Source organism: Balaenoptera borealis (genome assembly GCF_965194805.1).
Source record: "Balaenoptera borealis genome assembly, chromosome: 10".
Lineage (NCBI taxonomy): Eukaryota > Metazoa > Chordata > Mammalia > Artiodactyla > Balaenopteridae > Balaenoptera > Balaenoptera borealis.
In genome coordinates, this window is record NC_138874.1 from 59,762,661 (window position 1) to 59,783,223 (window position 20,563).

General features: G+C 37.1%; 1 protein-coding gene across 7 annotated transcripts in view; it reads left to right on the forward strand.

Annotated features, from left to right (window-relative positions):
• The window catches only part of KAT6B (lysine acetyltransferase 6B), a 179,468-nt gene that overhangs the window by 95,415 nt on the left and 63,490 nt on the right, over positions 1–20,563 (forward strand). For all 7 annotated transcript variants that reach the window (XM_082408727.1, XM_082408724.1, XM_082408723.1 and 4 more), the window contains exon 4: positions 18,486–18,594. In XM_082408727.1, coding sequence (XP_082264853.1) covers positions 18,486–18,594 — 109 coding nt within the window. The remainder of the gene's footprint in view (positions 1–18,485; positions 18,595–20,563) is intronic.

The window sequence follows — 20,563 nt, forward strand, 5'->3', positions numbered from 1 at the left end:
CATCCACTTTGACAATAAAAAAACCTCCTGTGGCTTCTTCCTCTAGTATCTACCCCTGTTATAAACTCACCTCTGCTTCCCACTTCCAAAACGACCCTTGCCCTTGACTTATGTGTGTATCCCATTCCTGCTCTGGTGACTGTTCCTAATTTAGAGGCTTACACGGGGGTGAAGAAAGCAGGTTCTGAGGTCAGTTGCCTGACTTGGAATCTGATTTCTGCCAGTTGCAGCTGTGCTCCTTTGGGCCCATTATTTAACCTTTCTGTGCCACAGTTTCCTTCTTAATAAGACCGGAACAATAAGAACACCTCGCTGAGATTGTTGAAATAATTTAAGCACCTCATACAGTATCTGGTACATGGTCACATGCAATAAATATTAGCTGTTATTATTATTATTTTTAACTGGGGGAGAGAATGAAGAACACACCCCTATTTAATATTCCCATATCTATATCTACACACATATACACGTACATACACACATGTACATACATGTATATATATGTGCACACACATCTACATTCACATACATAGTTACATAGTTTTGGGAAAACATTCAGAATATCATTTCTTTTTTAGAAAGTGAAAAATTACTTATTTTTAAATGCAAAACACATAAAGTTGAACAAAATCTTGGCTGGCTAGGCAAGGGTTTCAACAGAGGTGGGGAAGTACACTGTACCATTTGTTTCTGCACACCTACTAAAGGTCTGGCATTAGTGGTTTGGTCTTTGTTTAAAAGCACCAGAGCCTCAGATGCATGTATGGGCACTTGGCTTGCTTTTGAGTAACCATGATTAGGGTGTCAGGTTTTCCTTAGGAAAGTTTCAAAAGCAGGAGCTAGTCCACCCAACCTTAAGTAAATGAAGGAGAAATTAATTTTTTAAAAAAGAATAGTGTGAAGGAGAGCATTCTTTTAAAAAATGACTGTAGAAGGGAATTATTCAGATAAGTCTGTCGTGAGTTTATGCATACCCCTTTAAAGTCTGATGTATCTTCAGTACAGCCATTATTTAATAAGAGGATAATTAATTGCTTTTGTTTTCCTAGTTTTGTTGCTTATAAATATTCTGTTAAGGAATTTTATAAACGTACTGAAGATAATCCTGGGCTGATGGGTATATTTTCTAAATAGAATACTTACCAGGCTTATGTTGATTATTTATATTTGAAAATGTTGACTGTAGATATCATTGGATTGCTTTCAAATTAATCACTTATTCCTGATTTACCAGGGATATATCAGTGAAACATTTATTTAGAAAACAAATAATTTTAGATATGAAAATTGAATCTCTTAAAAATTATAATAAATGATTTAATATACCAGTGTTTTTGGTGTAATATTGAAGGACCCAGAAGTATGCAGTGTGCATATGACTTTATTTTATATATATGTGTGTGTGTGTGTGTGTGTATTGCTATTTATCATATCTTAGAGGTTGCTACTCTTGTAGATATAAAAATTACTTGAATTTCCCTATTTTCATTTATTTATGTAATTTTATAGCTTACATCATTTTCAGTTGTTTTATTAATGCCAGTTTTATAAAATAAAATAATTAGAGAACTTATGAGGAAGGGTGGCATGAAAGAGGTGACCAGAGTTACACTGTTTCATATTTGTAACTTTCGTTTCTTTTCAAATGTAGATTTATTCCTGGTGATACAAATTGCTGTTTTCCTTGGCAGGCATTAGAAGCAAGTCTATGTGAAATTATGTAATGTCTGAAAAGTTATATTCATGATTAATTGGCCTCTCCTAGAATGGTATTTGTGTGTGTGGAATAAGGCGATCATGCTTTTCTATTTGGCAGTGAGTTAAAGTGCCCCTGCTCAGATCAGGTTACTCGACAGGGCTTTTTGACTGAGAACTGTATACTTAGCTTGATCTCTTTTTAGGAAGCGTAAAATGTAGCTTCAAAGCCAAATACACTGGAATTCGTATTGTAACCAGTGTTAGTCTTTGGATAACTTCAAAAGCAAGCCATTCCACTCTGTCACACCTTAGTTAACAAATAAAGCCAGAAGATTTAAAACAACAGCATTATCATCTCTGGGGCCTCTGAACTCACAGCCACTCTTGATTATCCAAAGTAGATTGTCTGTAGTGTCAAATAATAGGTTTAAATTCTTCCTGACCTTGACCCAGACTGATCAGTTACAATGATCTATTTATTTATCTAAGCTGGACTTTACAGGAGCTAGAAAATAAGGCCTTTAAACAATTGCCCCTTCCCACGTGTCAACTTGAGAAATGATGACATTCATTACTAACAACACAGTGATTGTGAACTTGATAACCGGAGAGGTACTGCAGTGGTCCTGGAGCCTAACTGTTTGGGGAAAGTTAACTTCTGTTTTCTCATCTGTAGTGTGCAGATAATAGTACCTACCTTCTGGCATTTTAATGATTGATTAAGTGCTAACCTGAATATCTGTTCTTAGTGCTTTTCAAATATTTGCTGCTGCTAATTACTGTTACTCCTGCTGCTGCTGCTACTACAACTGCTACCACACCAACTACTGCATTACTGTGACTAATAAAATAGTTCCTCCGGCAGGGCATTAACTCCAGGGCTCTGCTCTTCAGTGAATCCTCATATTGAAATGGTAAAACACATCCCAGAGTTGAATATGAGTAATTTGGGGGTTACTTTTTTAAAGTATCTATATTCTTATTGCTCAAAGGTGTGGACCACAGATCAGCATTAGTATCATGCGGGAGCTTCTTAGACATGCAGAATCTCTGGCCCCATTCCAGCATTACTGAACCAGAACCTGCATTTTAACAAGATCTCCAGGTGTTTTGTTTGTATATTAAAGTTTGAGAAGTATTTATCGCCATCATTTCCTGGCCCCTCCCCCATCCTCAAAATCATCTGAATAACTTAGAGATGACTACCAGCAGTGGACCACCAAGCAGTATCACGTGAGCCAGGCCCTCAAAACAGACAGGCAGTTAATTAGAAAGAAGGGAAGATAAAAGGAAGGAGGGAGGAAGAAAAACCATGCCTGACAATACTGTTACTGTAATTCTGTAGGTGGGTCTGTGCTCACTGACTTCAGATTGTTCTTTGTTGTAACACGGACTGTGGAAAGAAGTACTGAAATTTTATGGGCTGCTAGCAAATTTCTGTGGCTCTGTAAGTTCCAGTGATCTGTCAAACTTACCTTGCAAAGTTTCCTTTTAACTCACGGTCTCAAAAATTAGTATGCACTGCTTATTTTCTTAAACACACACATACATAGTGCAGTCCTCTTATAATCATGCTCCATTTAGCTTTTTGATGCGAAGATGATGTTCTTAATGTGCTGATCCTGAAAGATCAGTGGATAGGAGAGTAGAGTTTCATTGACTTTCCTCACTGTCCCTTGGCTAGTGCTTCCACTTTGTTCGGTTTGTTTACTCCAATGTAAAGGTTGTGAGGATGTATAAGAACACTGGTCTTTGATTAACCATGAACTATGGATGGTTGTGGAGGCACAGCTTTATTTGTATTATCACATACTAGGGGATAAAGAAAATTACTAGTTTTTTTACTTAAAATATGACCTTTGAATCCATTTTTTAAAAGTTAATTTGAAAAACAAATTTAAGTTAAAATATGGTATCATTTTCAACTGTTAAATTGGCAAGGAAAAAATTAGATAAAACATGTTAGGAGTATAGAGTGACACAACCTCATGCAGTTAAAAATGCCTATGTTCTGTGACCCAGCAATCTCACAGCTAGGCATTTATTCTGCAGGTGTATTTGCACAGGCAAATGCACATGTGTACATTTCCGTAGAAGCAAAAGAATGGTATTAACCTCAATATCTATTAGAATAAAACTGGTTTAGTACACCTCAACTTTTAATTTTTTTTAAGATGAAAGTGTCTCAGTGAACCTTTTGAAAGGGAATTTGAGCGTCCAGGGATTACCCATAGGAGGGAAACCTATTTTCCATTCTGTATATCTTTGTGCTATTTGAATTAAAACACACACACACACACACACACACACACACACACACACGTAACTTTAAAAATCAACAAAATAGCCCTCGTATTGAAGAAATTTAAGCCATGTTTTTGACGCATATGTATTTTTCCCCCTACCTTTAAAGCATGTTCATGTGACATAAACTTATTATGTCTCTGGGGCCCTCAGACCCACAGTTTTTAGGAGTAGGCAACAAATTCTCAGTAGCCTCTCAGCTCTGTATTTACTCTTGTGCTTCTCAGACTCTTCTGAGCATAAACTGCCAGATGTCCTAATCATTCAGAGCTGTGATTCTCAACCTGGGGTACCACCAGAATCTCCTCGAAGCTTTTAAAAAAATCAAGATGCCTAAGTCAGCTGCAGACCTATTTAATCTAAATCCATGCATGTGGCTTAGGCGTGTACATCCTAATGTTCATACCTGTTTAAGAACCACTGTCTAGAGAGCAGTTCTTGGTAGGGTTCCTCTTCCACTAAGGCACCAGCTGTTACCTCCTCCCTGCTCCAGCCTCCCAGGAGTTGATGTGGCACCAGAGTAGAATGGGTGGACCCTCTGCTCTACCGCCAAAGAAAAGGGAATGGCATTTTGAATAACCACATGGCTCTAGCTGTTGTATTAGAATAAAAATGATAATGATAGTGATAATAACAAATCAGGTTTCCAGATAAGAATCAACATTTTTCCTCATATAAAGAACATCGAAAGTAAATAGGGGATATCAAAAGCTGATTCTTTGAAAACATCAATAAAATTCAGAAATTTCTAGGTAGGCCAATGAAAAAATAAAGGGAAAACACAAATTACCAGTAACAGGAATGGGAGCGAGGATAGCACTGAAGACATAAAAAGAATAATAAGGGAATATTATGGGCAATTTTATGCCAATAAATTGGGCAGCTTAGATGAAATGGGAAAATTCCTTGAATGCCCAGATCACCACAGCTGACACATACATACAAAATAGAAACTCTGAATAGCTCTATATCTACTGAAGAAATTGAGTTCAAAATTTAAAACTGTGGTACAAAGAAAACTCTAGGCTCAGACAACACACAACTTTAATGGTGAAGTCTCAAACATTTAACAAATACAACTGTTAGATAAATTCTTTCAGAAAGAAGGAGGTAACACAATTGTATTTCCTATAGTAGCAATGAACATTCAGAAATTGAATACCATTTACAATGGCATCAAACAATATGAAATATATAGGGATGAATTTAGCAAAATATGTACCCTGAAAACTGTAACCGTTTCTGAAAGAAAGTAAAGAAGACCTAAGTAAATGGAGAAATGTACATTTAATGGGTTGGAAGACTCAATAATGTTACCAAGTCAACATTCCCCAAACTGATCTATACAGTCAATACAGTCAAAATAAAGATCCCAGCAGGCTTTGTTCTAGAAATTGACAAACTGATTAAAAAATTGATATGGTAATACAAAGGATCTAGAATAGCTAAAACAAATTTTGAAAAGGAAGACCAAAGTTGAAGGACTAATTCAGTGGGAAGAAGAAAATCTCAGCTAATTGTCCTGGAATAACTGGATATGCATATGGAAAAAAAGTGAATCTTGACCCTTACCTCACTCCGTACATAAAAATTAACTAAAAATGCATCATGAACTTAGTTTATAAACTAAAACCAGGAAACTAAAAGAAAATATAGGATAAAGCCTTTGCAACTTTGGAATATGCAAAGATTTCTTAGATTGGACATAAAAAGTAGAAAAATAAGTAAATGGGACCTCGTAAAAATTAAAAACTGATGTTTCTCAAAAGAAATTATTAGGAAAATGAAGAGACAAGCCACAGAATGAGAGAAAATATTCACAGTACATATATATATATATATTTTTTAATAAATTTATTTATTTTTGGCTGTGTTGGGTCTTTGTTGCTGCGTGTGGGCTTCCTCTAGTTGCAGTGAGCGGGGGCTACTCTTCTTTGCGGTGCAGGCTTCTTACTGCGGTGGCTTCTCTCATTGTGGAGCATGGGCTCTAGGCGCGTGGGCTTCAGTAGTTGCGGCTCACGGGCTCTAGAGCACAGACTCAGTAGTTGCGGCACACGGGCTTAGTTGCTCCGAGACATGTGGGATCTTCCCAGACCAGGGATCGAACCCGTGTCCCCTGCATTGGCAGGCAGATTCTCAACCACTGGGCCACCAGAGAAGTCCCATAGTACATATATTTTATATGTTATGTATATATGTATACAAAGGACTTGTAGCTAGAACATATATATATGAAGGTCTTACAACTCAGTAAGACAAACAACCCAATTTAAAAAATAGGTGTTATAGGTTGTGTTCATTAGGAAGCAGGCACTGAGATAAAGTTTTATAATTATGTGGATATGTATATTTGTCCAAACTTTAAAGGGTACATATTATTATTGTAAATTGCACCTCAGTAAAGTGTTTTTTTTTTTTTTTTTTAAGTAAGATTTAAGAAGAAGAAAAACAAATGAGGGTTTATGTTCATGTGGGGTATTGGTTGTTCTTTTAACTTTCTTTTTTTGTAATGTTTTTATCCGATTTTGATATCAGAATTATGCTGGCCTCATAAAATGAGCAGAGAAATATTTCTTCCTTTGGTTTTTGAAATTGATCATTTAAGATTGGTATCAAAAAAAAAAAAAAAAGATTGGTATCGTAATCTTCTTAATCTTTGAAAGAATTCACCAGCAAAGCTGGGGTTCGCTGTGTGGAGGTTTTAAGTTATGAATCATTTTCTTTAATGGATTTAAAGTTATTCAGATGTTCTATTTCTTCTTGTGTTAGTTTTGTTGGTTTAGTCTATCAGCGAAGTCCATTTTACTAAGTTGTCTAATTTATTGACATAAAGCTGTTCATAATATTTCCCATCATTTTAATGTCTTCAAGATTTGTAGTAGTATCCCCTGCTTACTTCCTGGTATTGCTAATTAGCATTTTTCTTTTTCTTAATTATTCAAACTAGAGCTTTCTAATAATAAAATTAACCGTCTACCTTCCTTATGACCCTGCATTTCCACTCCTAGGTATTTACTCAAAAGAGATGAAAACACCTATCCACAAAAATACTTAACACAAGAATGTTGAGAACAGTTTTATTCATTTTAGCTCTAAACTGAAGAAGACTTAAATGTTGATCAACTATAGAGAAAATAAATAAATTTTTGTATATTTTACAATAAAATACTACTCAGTAATAAAAAGAAATGAATTGTTGATATATGCGACAGTATGAATGAATATGATAATACGGTGAGTAAAAGAAACCCTATACAAAAGAACTCAGTTTCTGCTTCCATTCATATGAAGTTTTAGAACAGGCCAATCCAAACTGTGGAGGTAGAAATCAAGAATAGTGGTTGCTTGGGAAGGAGAGTTGGGAAGGGGTTGACTGGGAAGGGGCAGGAGAGAACTTTCTGGGGTTATGAGTGCTCTATATCTTGATAGCAATATGGGTTACATGAGTGAAGGGGTGTTTTCAGAACTCTCTGAACTGTATCATTGTATATAAAATATATCTAAACTTAGTTGTACAATGTTGCGAATATACTTTACATTGAACCTTACACTTAAAAATAGCTAAAATGGTACATTTTATGTTATGTGTATCTTACAATTTAAAAAATGTAAGTGGGTGGATATGATATGAAGGTTCTAAATGGACATTTAAAGTGCTTATTTTTCCTCATATAATGTGCTGTTTTATTATTATTTCTTTATTTACCATTTATATACTAAAATAAGAATGTAATTTAGAAAATGATGAGAAAGAACCATGTATGAGAAATAATGTTACATTTATATATTCAACAAATATTTATCAAATAGCTACAGTGTGTATAGTTCTTCATTTTGTGTGTTAAGATAAAGCAAACAAGGATCTCCTTCAAAGAGCTCATAGTGTACTAAGCTTTGACTTACAATATGCAAAAAAAAAATTTGATTTCACAAAAATAAAGAGCTTTCTTCAACATACTGTATACCCTTTAGTAGGTTTCTGTAGACTCTTGAAGTTCTAGGGAATCGAGCTTAAAAATCCTTGCCCTGGGGTAAAGCCTGTCACTCTGGTGTTTCTCTTCCTGGCCTTGCTGTAGTTTGCATTGACAGGGGAGGTGTTTATGTTTTGTGCCCTCCCTACATAGCCTGCAGTGATGCTGAAGGACCAGAGAGCAGACTTTCACTGATAATGTACCTGTAAGTGCTGGGTTGGTGCCTGGCCTAAAGCATTAGTGGATCTAGAACCTCCACCACAAAGAGTTTTAGGGCAGAGTCCAAAAAACAAGGTCAGAGCTCTTGACATTCAGGTAGTAATTACCATCCTCCTTTCCTACTTCTTAGGACTACTGTAATTGAAAGGGTCAGAGGTACTCTGAATGTGAAGAAAACAAAAGCAGAAAAGTCAGGGGCATAGAAATTCTACCCACCAGTGGGTTTAATGTGCCCACCGGGCAATTGGAAATTAAGTGTGATAATGAAATCACACTACTATTATTGGTTCTGTGAGGACAAGCACTTGGAGTACCAGTTGTATTCTGTTGGCATACTTGGGTGCTGAGTAAATATTAGTAACTTGTTGAATAGTGCCTAGCATCTCACTGCCATGTAAATCTCTGTGAAGGCAGGACATTGTTGGAGGGAATGGTGGTGGTGATGGTAATCTTACTGAGAAAGTGACTACCATGTGACTTTTCTAGCTTGTTAATATCCATCTACCTATGCCTCATCTTTTCATTCTACTTCCCTGTTTGTATCTCATTACAATCAATTCAGTTGCCTGTGTCTCTGAACAGTTAATTCAGGTTTCTCTTGGTGGAGCTGGTAATGAGAATATCTATGTTCACATCACGCCTAGGCGGAGTTGTATGTAGGCACCATCTAGATGAAAATGGATGCCTTGGGACAACTGAGCAAGCCGCTGTATGATTCCAACTAATATATGACATTCTGGAAAGAGCAAAACTATGGATACAGTATAAAAAAGATCAGTGGTTAACAGGGATTAGAGGGGGGAGGGAGAGATGAATAGGCAGAGTGCAAGGATTTTTGGGGGGGCAGTAAAATACTCTGTATGATACTACAATGGTAGGTACATGTCATCATAAATTTGTCCAAACCCATAGAACATACAACACAAAGAGAGAACCCTAATGTAATCTTTGGGTGGACTTTGGGTGATAATGATGTGTCAGTGTAGGGTCATCAGTTGTAACAAATATATGAGTCTGGTGGGGGAATGTTGTTAATGAGGGAGGCTGTGCACCTGTCAGGACAGGGGGTATGTGGGAAATTTCTGTACCTTCCTCTCAATTTTCCTGTGAACTTAAAATTGCTCTTAAAAAAGAAGTCTAAGAAAAAAAGAAACTATTAAAGATTTGCGGTACTTGAATATGAATTGATTTTAAAATTCAATTTTTCAAAATCTAGGGTAGAGTTTATATTATATTGCTAATATTATGACATACTTGCTGAAGAGAATAGTTTGTAAATCCTAAGCTGACTTCCTATAACCATGTGTTGAACTTCCAGCGGTGTTGAATCAGACTTTGATCCCTCTTAAGAAGATAAATGCAATATCTGCAGTTTCTAATGGTAGGGGTGTAGGAGAGACTTTCAGATGAAATCTTCAAAGCCAAGTCTCTGCCCAGATAAGAAATTAAAGACCCTGGAGAAGGCAGTTATTTCATTGTCCTACCTCCTTCCCCCTCTGCCCAACTTGTAGGCCTCATTTATTTACTGCTCCCCCCCCCCAAAAAAAGAACAAATGAGATGCTATTGTTAAATGCAGTGTACAGAGTTAGATTTGTTTCCTTCCAATAGAATCACTTTCCTTAATCAGCACTCTTATAAATGGCACACCTGCCTAATTAGAACAAGTTCTAGACGACAGGATACAGTGTGAGCATTTCAGTTAGCTCCACACATTTGATAACTATTGTGACTGATGTTCTTAGAAAGTCTTCCCTTCTCTCCTTTTCTTATTCCTCTGTGGCTAAGCTTTTTATAATTTTATACTTCTGAATCAGCCTTTGATTGTGGGAATTTATCCGTATGTGGTCATTGATATTGGTTTTGTTTCTAAGTGATTCCTTAAATGAAAAAAGAAGTGATGTATTTATGCTTATGTGTAGGGATGCTTTTAAATATTTTTTTATTTTTTATTTACTTGTTATCACTCTTAAAATACAGAAAACTCCCTTGACTGTGACAGGGAGGTAAAATACAGCAGTCACGTTCAAGATCTCCATACATTAGCAATAATAAATCCTTTTGCCCTGAGTAATAACAGAAACTCAATTTAGAGCCAGTGGGGATGACGTAGTGCTCCCTCACAGAACCAATCACCCACAGAGAAGTATAATGAGCAGGGGAGGTGATACAATAAAACCTGTATGGCCAGAGGAAAATTATGGTAAAATTGTTGCCTATGAAAAGTCTTGTAATAAGTATATCTCCAGTTATCTTCCAGAAGAAATTATTTAGGCATCTATTCAGGTCAAGATTCATGACAGAAGTACAAGAATAGCCTTTAGAATAAAGCAAAAGGGTACATGAGTGTAGAGAAAATGGCAGTGGACATGCTGTGAACAGAGTTGTGTTGTGCCTGAAGGATCTGAAGTAGCCCCGGTGCTGCTGTGAGGGCGTGCTGCTCACCAAACCTTGCAGAGGGATGGCTGCACTGACCACTGTTGCAGCACATGCTGACGGGGACAAGATAATGCCCTTAAAATACAAAATGGTTTAGATTATCACAGGAATATACTCTACTCTTAGAGTTAGTGTATTTCCCAAGACCACAGCTTAAGCAGATTGCTGTAAAGGAAAATCCTGAGTGGGCATGATCCATATCCTAATTAGGAGTGGGCTTGATCTGTTCAGACATCTATCAGTTGAATAAGTGGGTTAAGTGGCAAGAAATGAAGTCTAGCTCTTTATTAGATAAGTGTCAAGTATAGTGCTGAGATGGCTAAAAAAAAAAAAAAAAAGTTAGTATGTTACCTAAAACAACATGAACAGTTTCAACCTGTGTTGTCCCAGTGCTATCTGTTGTACAGTCTGTGGAAAACAATTCATTACCAATAATAAAACACCAAAGTTTGTAAAATATTTTTTAAATAGATTGAACAGATGGATGCTTTTTTATAATTTTGTTACTCTCACTGCAGTGTATTCATCTTTCTTGATTTCTTTTTTTTTCTTTTATTGTATTATTTCTTGAGAGGCAAAGGGGGGTGGTGGTCAGTTAGGTACTGGCAGCTGGGCGTGGCCCCAAAGCTATCTTGCATACAACCTATAGTGGCTATTAGTGAGTGAGCCCCAATAGTTAATACTTGTGGGAGTGGTGAGGCAATTTCCCTCCCAGCTGATTTTAAAATTTTGATTCTATCTTGTCAGATTAGACCCATGGAAGTACAATTATGTCCAAACATAAGTGCCATACATTATAAATGGTCAGAGTAGGAAAAAAGCATTCAGATTAGACAGTGGTGGAACCCACCTTGCCATCAATGGTTGCTTCATATTGTAGTCATTAAAAATATACATTAAAATAAAGAACAGTAGTCAGTATTTTGGGACCTGTTGAACCGGAGGAACCAGTTCCAAACCTGAAAGCAGTCTGTTCATTTGTTCATTCATTTATTCCATGAATGTACTTTGAGACTGGAGCTACAGCAACTAATCTCTGCTCTCTTAATGTTTTTAGTAAGCGAAACAAAATAGATGAATGATACATCATATGTCAGATAGTGATGAGTGCTATGCAGAAAAATAAAGCAAGGCATGGAGGATCCAGAGGTGCGGGTGGAGTGCAGTTTTAGAGGGAGTGGTCAGGGATAGCCTTTCTGATAGGTGATAACGTGAATCCAGCTCCAAAGGAAATGAGGGAGCAGCTGTGGGAAGCGAAACAGCTAAGAGCTTAGAGTCAGCAGGCTGGGCTCCCTCTGTCTTAATAGCTTTGTGACCATAGGGAGGCATTTAACTTACCTGTGGCACGGAGACAGAAAGAGCCACCGAGCCTATTTCACAGGGTTTGTGTTCGGCACAAGTGAGACACTTGAGAAAAGCATTTTGGTAAAGGAAAAGTAGTACCTCGACTTCAAATTTCAGTGTGAAACGATAAGAGGGTATAAATTAAAGAGATAAATACAGCAGAGTCTTAAAACAGCCCTTCCATACAGCTTGTTGTGGAGTTATTGAATTGAGTTGTCTGAACTAAAGTGTAGAGAACATTCTCCAAAGATGAACTGTTTGATACTGGGGTGTACAGGATTTATATTCATCTTTGTTTGCTTTTGTGGTATTATTAGTTTAAGATTTTATATTTGTTTGTGCTTTTCTTCCTCTGACATCTTTTTCTTTTCTTTTCCTTTGAAGCTTTCCTTTTATTAAATTAGTTACAGGCCTCTTGACTCTCAGTTGAGCATTTTCTACGCTGTTCCTGTACTCCCTGATTAATTCATTAAAAACAAAACCCAAAAAAATCCTCTAAGATGAATACTTTTCATGGGGGCTCACAACATCCATCTTTTATAGAGTAATTCTAAACTCCAGAACAAATTACTTGCACTGATGTTTATTAAGGACTTGAAGTTGTTTGTTTGCCCTGTTTGTTTTTATAGCCAGAGTGAATTTTGCAATAATTGTTAACAATGTTTGAATAGAACCTTATAGTTTACAAAGTGCTTCACACACTCGCTCACATGGGAACTTTAGCAACCCTGGAGCAAGACAAGGTGGACGCTATTGTGCCCTTTCACAAAAGAGGGAACCCAAGGCTCAGAGAACAGAATTTAAATTCAGGTCTTTCCATGATACAAGTGTGAATATATGAATGAAAAATGCTGAATTGTTTCCAACACTTGGAATTACTAAAATGGTATGTTTTATAAGTAGATGCAGGAAATTTTGTAGATGACACCAGGAGAAAAATCCTTAAGGGATTATGGAAAGAGAGGGCTGTGTCCCTGATCATTGTGAGTGGAGACCGTGGAGGCAAAACCCCTTTTGGTGTCTTTGTCAGGAAGAGGATGTGAGCCTGGATGCCCATGGCTCTGATCTGTGCATGAACTCCCTCCCTCCCTCCCTCCATTCCTTTTTTTTTCCAGTTTCTTAGACTAACAAGACTAACAAGCATCTTATTTTCCTTCAGGGCAGAAATAAAAGTAACCATATGCAAATATAAAACTTATCAAAGATGTGTTGTCTTGGATTTAAGAATGTTTCTTCAGAAAAGGCTGTCTTATTTTGATATCAGGCGTCCTGAAGACTCTTAAAATGTCTTTTAAAGTATAATAGAAGCAATGAAAAATTAGAGCTGAGTTGGGAAGGGCCTTAGAAATTATCCAGCCATGGAACCATTAAACTGTTTGATCTGGAAAGGACCTTTGAAAAGGTCCCAGATCCCAACTCGCGGGAGGCTCCTTCGTCCACCGTGGCATCCTCGCCATCCTGATAGGGTCCGTGCAGTATCTCCATGGCTTCTGATTACAAAGACTGTGTGAGTTCACTTATATGAGGTGCCTAGATTACTCAAACTCATCGACACAGAAAGCAGAAGGGTGGTTGCCTGGGGCTTGGGGGAATGGGAAGTTAGTATTTAATGGGGACAGAGTGTCAGTTTGGGCAGATGAAAAAGTTCTGGAGATCAATGGTGGTTGTACAACATTGTGAACATACTTATTAACGCCACTGAACTGTGTACTTAAAAATGATTAAGATGGTGAATTTTATGTTTTTTATATATATATATATATGTATATATGTATGTGTGTGTATATGTATATATGTGTGTGTGTATATATATATACACATACATACATACACATACACACACACACACATACATACACACACACATTTTACCACAGTGTAAAAAATAAAGAAGCAAGAAAAAAATTCATTTCGTTGCTGGACAGCTCTGTTGGAGAGTTGGAGTCTAAGATGACTCACTGGGGCATGGAGAACAAATTAACCCCTCCCCCTGGATGAAGACACCCAGCTTGTCCCCTCCCAACAGTCTCTTCCCAGCCAACCAGCCTCAAGTTGCTTCAGTAGGTCATTTTGTTTTGTCTTACAGTTTATTTGAATCATAATCAAGATAAGGACTGTATGTTGTAATTGGCTAATAAGCCTTTTAAATCTCTCTTAATCTATTGGTTCTTCTTCCATATCTGTTTCTGTCTCCCTCACTCATTCTGTCACCCTTTTAATTTACTTGTTGAAGAAACTGGGTCATTTGTCCTCAAGAGTTTTGGTACTTGCGTCCCTCTGCTGTGTAGATTGACATGTTCCTCTGTCCTCTGTATTTCCTGTGAAGCGGTAATTGGATTGAGATACTTTACTTTAGAAATGTTGTAATCCAACTATATAATAACTCATTCTGTATCTTTTTTTTGAAAGTGCCCCCCAGCTTTTTGCTTGGAAAATTGTAAACATTGAAACAAATCATTAGACAGTTGAACGAATAACGTCATGAACATCCAAGTACCTTTATATAGATTCACCAGCCGTTAACATTTGCCACATTTGCTTTCTCTCTTCCTCTCTGCACACACATAACACTAGTAATACACATAGGTTTTTCCCCCTGCATCATTTGAGCTCAAGTTATAGACATCATGACACTTTACTCCAAAATATTTCAGCACATAACTCCTAAGACAATTCTTATATAATCACAGTCTAGTTTATGTGTTGTCTGCTGTTTAGTGCATGTTACCCTAATTATCCAAATAGTGTTCTTTACAGCAGTGAGTTATTATTATTTATTTTTTTAAATTTATTTTTAAATGTTTTTATTTATGGCTGAGTTGGGTCTTTGTTGCTGCGCGCGGGCTTTCTTTAGTTGCAGCGAGTGGGGGCTACTCTTCGTTGCGGTGCGCGGGCTTCTCATGGCGGCGGCTTCTCTTGTTGCGGAGCACAGGCTCTAGGCGCGCGGGCTTCAGTAGTTGTGGCTCACGGGCTTTTGAGCGCAGGCTCAGTAGTTGTGGCGCACGGGCTCAGTTGCTCCACGGCATGTGGGATCTTCCCGGACCAGGGATTGAACCCATGTTCCCTGCATTGGCAGGCGGATTCTTAACCACTGCACTACCAGGGAAGCCCCATGAGTTATTTTTTAAAAATTCGAAATCCAAGCAGAGATTGCAAATTGTATTTAGTTTTCCCACCACTTTAATCGCCTAAATTGGTTCTGCCCTTTTTTGGGTCTTACATGACATCAACATTTTTTGAAGAGTCCAGGCCAGCATGTCCCTAAATTTGGATTTGCCTGATTGTCTCCTTATGATTAGATTGAGGCTAAATGTTTCCAGTAAGAACACTGCATAGGCAGTGCTGAGTCCTTCAGCGCCACGCTCGGGAGGCATCTCATGTCAGTTTGTCCCATAATGGCTGATAGGTTCGATTGCTCAGTTAAGGGGTTGTCTACCAGACTTTTCCATTGTAAAGGTACCATTTCCCCATTGTAATTAATAAATAATCTATAGCATGTTAAAGGTTGCTTTTTTAATAGTTTAAAAAACATATGCCATTGGTCATGGGAGAAATTGGATGGCAGAGATTATGAGCACATTAGAGTTATTACTGCTGATGGAAAATAATTTTTAAATACTGGTTTTTCTTGAGAGAGGAGAGATAAGGAGGGGAGGTAGTAAAGGTGAGAAATGGGCTTTACCGAAGACAGACTTGTGTTTGAATCCCAGCTCCACACTTGAACCTCTGCAACTTTAGAAAAGTTACCTCACTTCTCGGAGCCTCAATTTCTTTCCTGTGATGGGCATAATAATATATATTCCTGGCAGGGTTGTTAAGATGATTAAATGAGCTAGTGTATGAGTGGCCTCTAGCCTAGCAGCTGCCCCAGGACCATCACATGGGAGGTGAGGAAGAAATGCTTCCCAAGCAGTTTGCAGAGTTTAAACCTGTCCGTGAGTGTTCGTTCTCAAGATCAGATTGAAATATGCAGGCATGTTGATAAGAAAATGTGATCAACAGGTTATGTGGTGGTATGAAATTTCAAAGAAAGGAATTCAGAACTGGGAGATGTTTGGTTCCATTTTCAGACCTCTTAAATATGATTTGTCTGTAGTGGATTTATGTAGAATTGAGTTGCCATTGATTCAGACCTCTTTCTGACTGCAGTCCATTTTAATCTATTACCAGGGATTATTTTTTGAAACAGTTTATGTGTAGTCTGATCGAGAATAGTGAATCATAATAATTCTGTGACCCATTTACGTACATTACTGTAAAAGTTTCATTTCATACAAGTGACAGCTTTTTAAAGTTAATTAGACTCGGCTATACTGAGGTTAGCAAAAAGTGCTTTGAATTATCAATAATTCAGCAGGGCAGACATTTCTGTATAATGTAGTGGTTTTATAGAGTATTGTGAGACAGTTATCCCTAAAAGAAATGGTTGTGAGCATACATCAGCATGGTGGGGCTCGCTTGAGTGTGGCATGAAGTGATATCATCTATGCTTTCTATTATTGAGCAGAGTGTGGGACATCGGTCTTTCTGGCCATGAACTACTAGCAACCTTTGTCCTTTGTGTTACCTTTAGTTAAAAACGAAGAATGAGCATGAATGCTGGCTGATGGCCATGTCTTTCTTACAGCTAAAAATTCATCTGGGAAAGAAAAATGGGATTGCAGATTTGGATTTGTTTCATTGCATGAATGATATGTGACATTTTGTAAATTATTTATCAGTGCAAGGATGGCAGCAATGGCTTGAGCATTGTTATATCAAATGAAAGCAGGAATCCCATTAGTATAAGGACTGGGTTTTAGCTAGAATCTATCAGGGGAATGTTGTCACTTGAAAACCAGATTGTTCTTTTAATTGCTATTTAAAGGAACAAAAGTGTTCCCAAGGTGCTGCAGTTGAGCAGTTGCGAGTAATAACTATGGATCCATAATTATGCAGTGCTGATTATCTGGCATTTAAAAAATGGTGGCAGGAGTCAGTGACCAGTTTGTTGTAGCTTGTCTTTTTTGGTTTTTCTAATACAGTGTTTTATACTCTGCTTTTTAACTGGGGCTACAAAAACGCATTTGCATAGTTACCTGAGAAAGTGAAACCTGTGCATATTAAAAGAACAAATTAAACTGAAAATTAGGGCAAGATAATGAACACTTATATTGTAAGATGAAATTAACAGTCATATCGAACAGTTTTGCAAATGCTTGGTCATAAGATGAATTCTGGTTTTTGATGACATGTCACATTGAACCAAGACGTTTGTTGGAATCATTATTACCATTTGAAATATTATTTTAGAGATAAGTGTTTTTAAACTAGCATATGTTTCTTTCATTTATATTCAAATATATTTTTATATAGTTAGCAAATACATTTTGAGTGCCTGCTGTGCATCAGGCAATGTATCAGGCGTTTGGAATAGAGTGGCTGAACAAATGAGGTTTATTTTACGCTGATGTATATTTAGGAAGTTAGGCCTAGCAAAATCTTGTTTTTAATTTACATTAAAAAAAATTTGTGATTATACTAAGCTTTCTTGCCCTAAATTTTTGATTCATGAGATTCAAATATAAATACATTATAGTTACATTCAGATGGCTAGCAGGCAACATGTGTGAAGCTTGGAATATGAAATAAAATTTTAGTTTTCATACAGTTTGGCTGTTCAAAATAATGTGACCAGATCTGTAGACACAGTCAACTCTTCATTTGGATGGGAATACTAGTGTTGCTGGTAGTCATAAATAACAATGGAGGCACTAAAATGTATGCAGATTTATACATTGTTAGAAGCAATTTCCGTAGTGAGAGTTAAAGGGGTGCTGGGGGTTAGACAAATGTTTTGTTCTTTCTTTTATTGAAAGTGGGAATGTCAGAGATTGAGAGTTTGTCTCCTTTGTGTGGCATGGTGTGGTTTACTTTTGAAGACCTTGGTGCCAGAAAGGCCTTGTTAATTGTCTTTTGATCATCTCAAGTGATCCCACAGAATTTTAAAGTTCTCGCTTAGTTCTAATGCTGTTATTATGTCACCTTTTAACATACCAGTATTTTATGTCAAATATTTAATTGATGCATAATAATAACCTGTACTAAAACATTTGATAAAGTTTAATTAAACAATCTGGTCTGACTAGAAGATACTCATAGACTGTAATACTGAATAGGTGAATCAGTTTATAGTAGGCATATAGATCACGGGAACAATTGAGACTTCAAATGAATTCTTAATGTTCATTTCAGGAAGGTAGTGTAATATATAAAGGTTTTAGATTTCATTGGCTTAATGAAAATTACTTCTGAGTCTTATACATTACACATAAATGCATTTTTCTGGCAATACTTTAGTGTCAAATAATTTGAGGGGTTTTTTATTAGCAGAAAATGTTGATATGAATACCTTATTTCAGCAGTTTTTCTTTGGTAAAGAAATATGTAAGAAGCTTTTGATTTTAATGTTTTGTTTTAAATTTTGAAATGGAGAACTAACAGTTTTTTCATTTTAATTTTTTTCGTAGCCCCGTGCCGATCCCATTCCAATATGCAGCTTCTGTCTGGGGACAAAAGAATCAAATCGTGAAAAGAAACCAGAAGAACTCCTCTCTTGTGCAGATTGTGGCAGTAGTGGTAAGTTGGTATTTTGTGTATGTGTGTACAGTGACTCCCCATTATAGCTACATGCGATTTCTTTCTATCGAAAAAAAATCTGTTATTTAAAGTAATATTTGATAATAGAGTAAGCTTTAAATTTAAAAAGTAAATGCAGGTGGGGGGAAGTGTGAGTATATTAATACTGACATAAACCATATGTCATAAAATAAATTTTTTTTAAAAAGCTTAAAAAATTATTTATTTATTTATTTTTGGCTGCGTTGGGTCTCCGTTGCTGTACGCAGGCTTTCTCTAGTTGCGGCGAGCAGGGGCTACTCTTGTTTGTGGTGCGCGAGCTTCTCATTGCAGTGGCTTCTCTTGTTGTGGAACACGGGCTCTAGGCACGCGGGCTCGGGAGTTGTGGCTCGCGGGCTCTAGAGCACAGGCTCAGTAGTTGTGGCGCACGGGCTTAGTTGCTCCACGGCATGTGGGATCTTCCCGGACCAGGGCTTGAACCCGTGTCCTCTGCATTGGCAGGCGGATTCTTAACCACTGCGCCACCAGGGAAGCCCATGTATTCATATTTTAAATTAAGCTTTGATTTCATACCAGCATTGATAATTCAACGTGGACTATTCTACATTGCAGGTAAATTCAAGGTAGAGAATTCCAAACTTTCATGCTGAATGCACCTAAAATCCCTAGTTTTCTATAACCTGAAGTCTCAATTTAAGACGTTTCAGTTGGAATACATAGTGTTTCAGGTCCTGACACCTACTGGTGAAATATAATATTACAGCCCAGCTCTGTGTGACAGCTGGAAAGGGAGGGACAGTATTCTGGAAACCACATTGATAGAATCAAGAAGTCATCAGGCATGAAAGAAATTCAAATTGCCCAGGATAAGAAAGGAAAAGGGTGGTCTATGCAGAAGGTGATGTTGCAATCAAGGAATTGCTGGGTAGGGACACTGGGCCATTGGCAAATTGCAATACCCAAAGTGCTTTCAAGGTTGCTGTCACCTCTTTTTCTCAGCATAGGATTTTAAGACCGCACCTCCACTTTTATAATGGAAATTAAAACTCAGATTGTGCTTACACTAAAAGAATTTGTCTTAGCAGCCAATCTTCCTTCCTGTTAAGCAGGTGATAAGTTGCCCAGGTGAGATATATATGGTTATATGTATGTATGTATACACACACACACATACACATGTGTGTGTGTGTGTATATATATACATATATATCTCTCTCAACAGAGTGAGTAGCAGTTACTGGGTTTTTAAAAATTAATCTCTGTGTTAATCTTCAAATTTTCTTCTCCCAGCCTACTGAAACTTTTCTCCCCAAAATGTTATTTTTAAATTAATTACCAAGTATTTCTCTGGTTACAGTTAATTCTTTAAAAACATCAACAAATCTGCAAAACACGACAGCATACTCTCATTTAGGAAGTCAGTATAGTATAGTGGTTAAGAGCAAACTAGAGAGGCAGCCACAACTCCTCTACCTTGAATGAGTTACTTAACCATTCTGAGCCTCAGTTTCCTCATTAGAAAACTAGAGATAATGGTGGCACCTACCTCTTGGGTTGTATGGAAGTTAAAGGAGAGAACACAAGTAAATAGCCTAACATAGGGTCTACAACAACTCTGGTAAGTGTGTTATAAATGTCAGCAGTTGTGGGATTTTTGTTGTTGTTGTTTGGCATGTTTGATATTTTTCTTGATTGCTGCAAGTAATTTAAAATCTTATCATTTATGACAGCTGCTTGATGGTTGGATAGAGGAAATGTTTCACACTGACGAATGGCACTGTTGTGTAATGATTCTTCCTCCTCCTGTGAAAGTTTAACTTGATAGGCCCTAAATGGTTCTGCAGCTCTCAGAACCTAAGAGGAGAGAGCCTTGGAAATAAGACATTTCAAACTCTGCTTGAGAAATGCTTTCTGACAGTCTTTTTTTTTTTTTCTGACAGTCTTTTTGATGGGCTTTACAGATTCATTA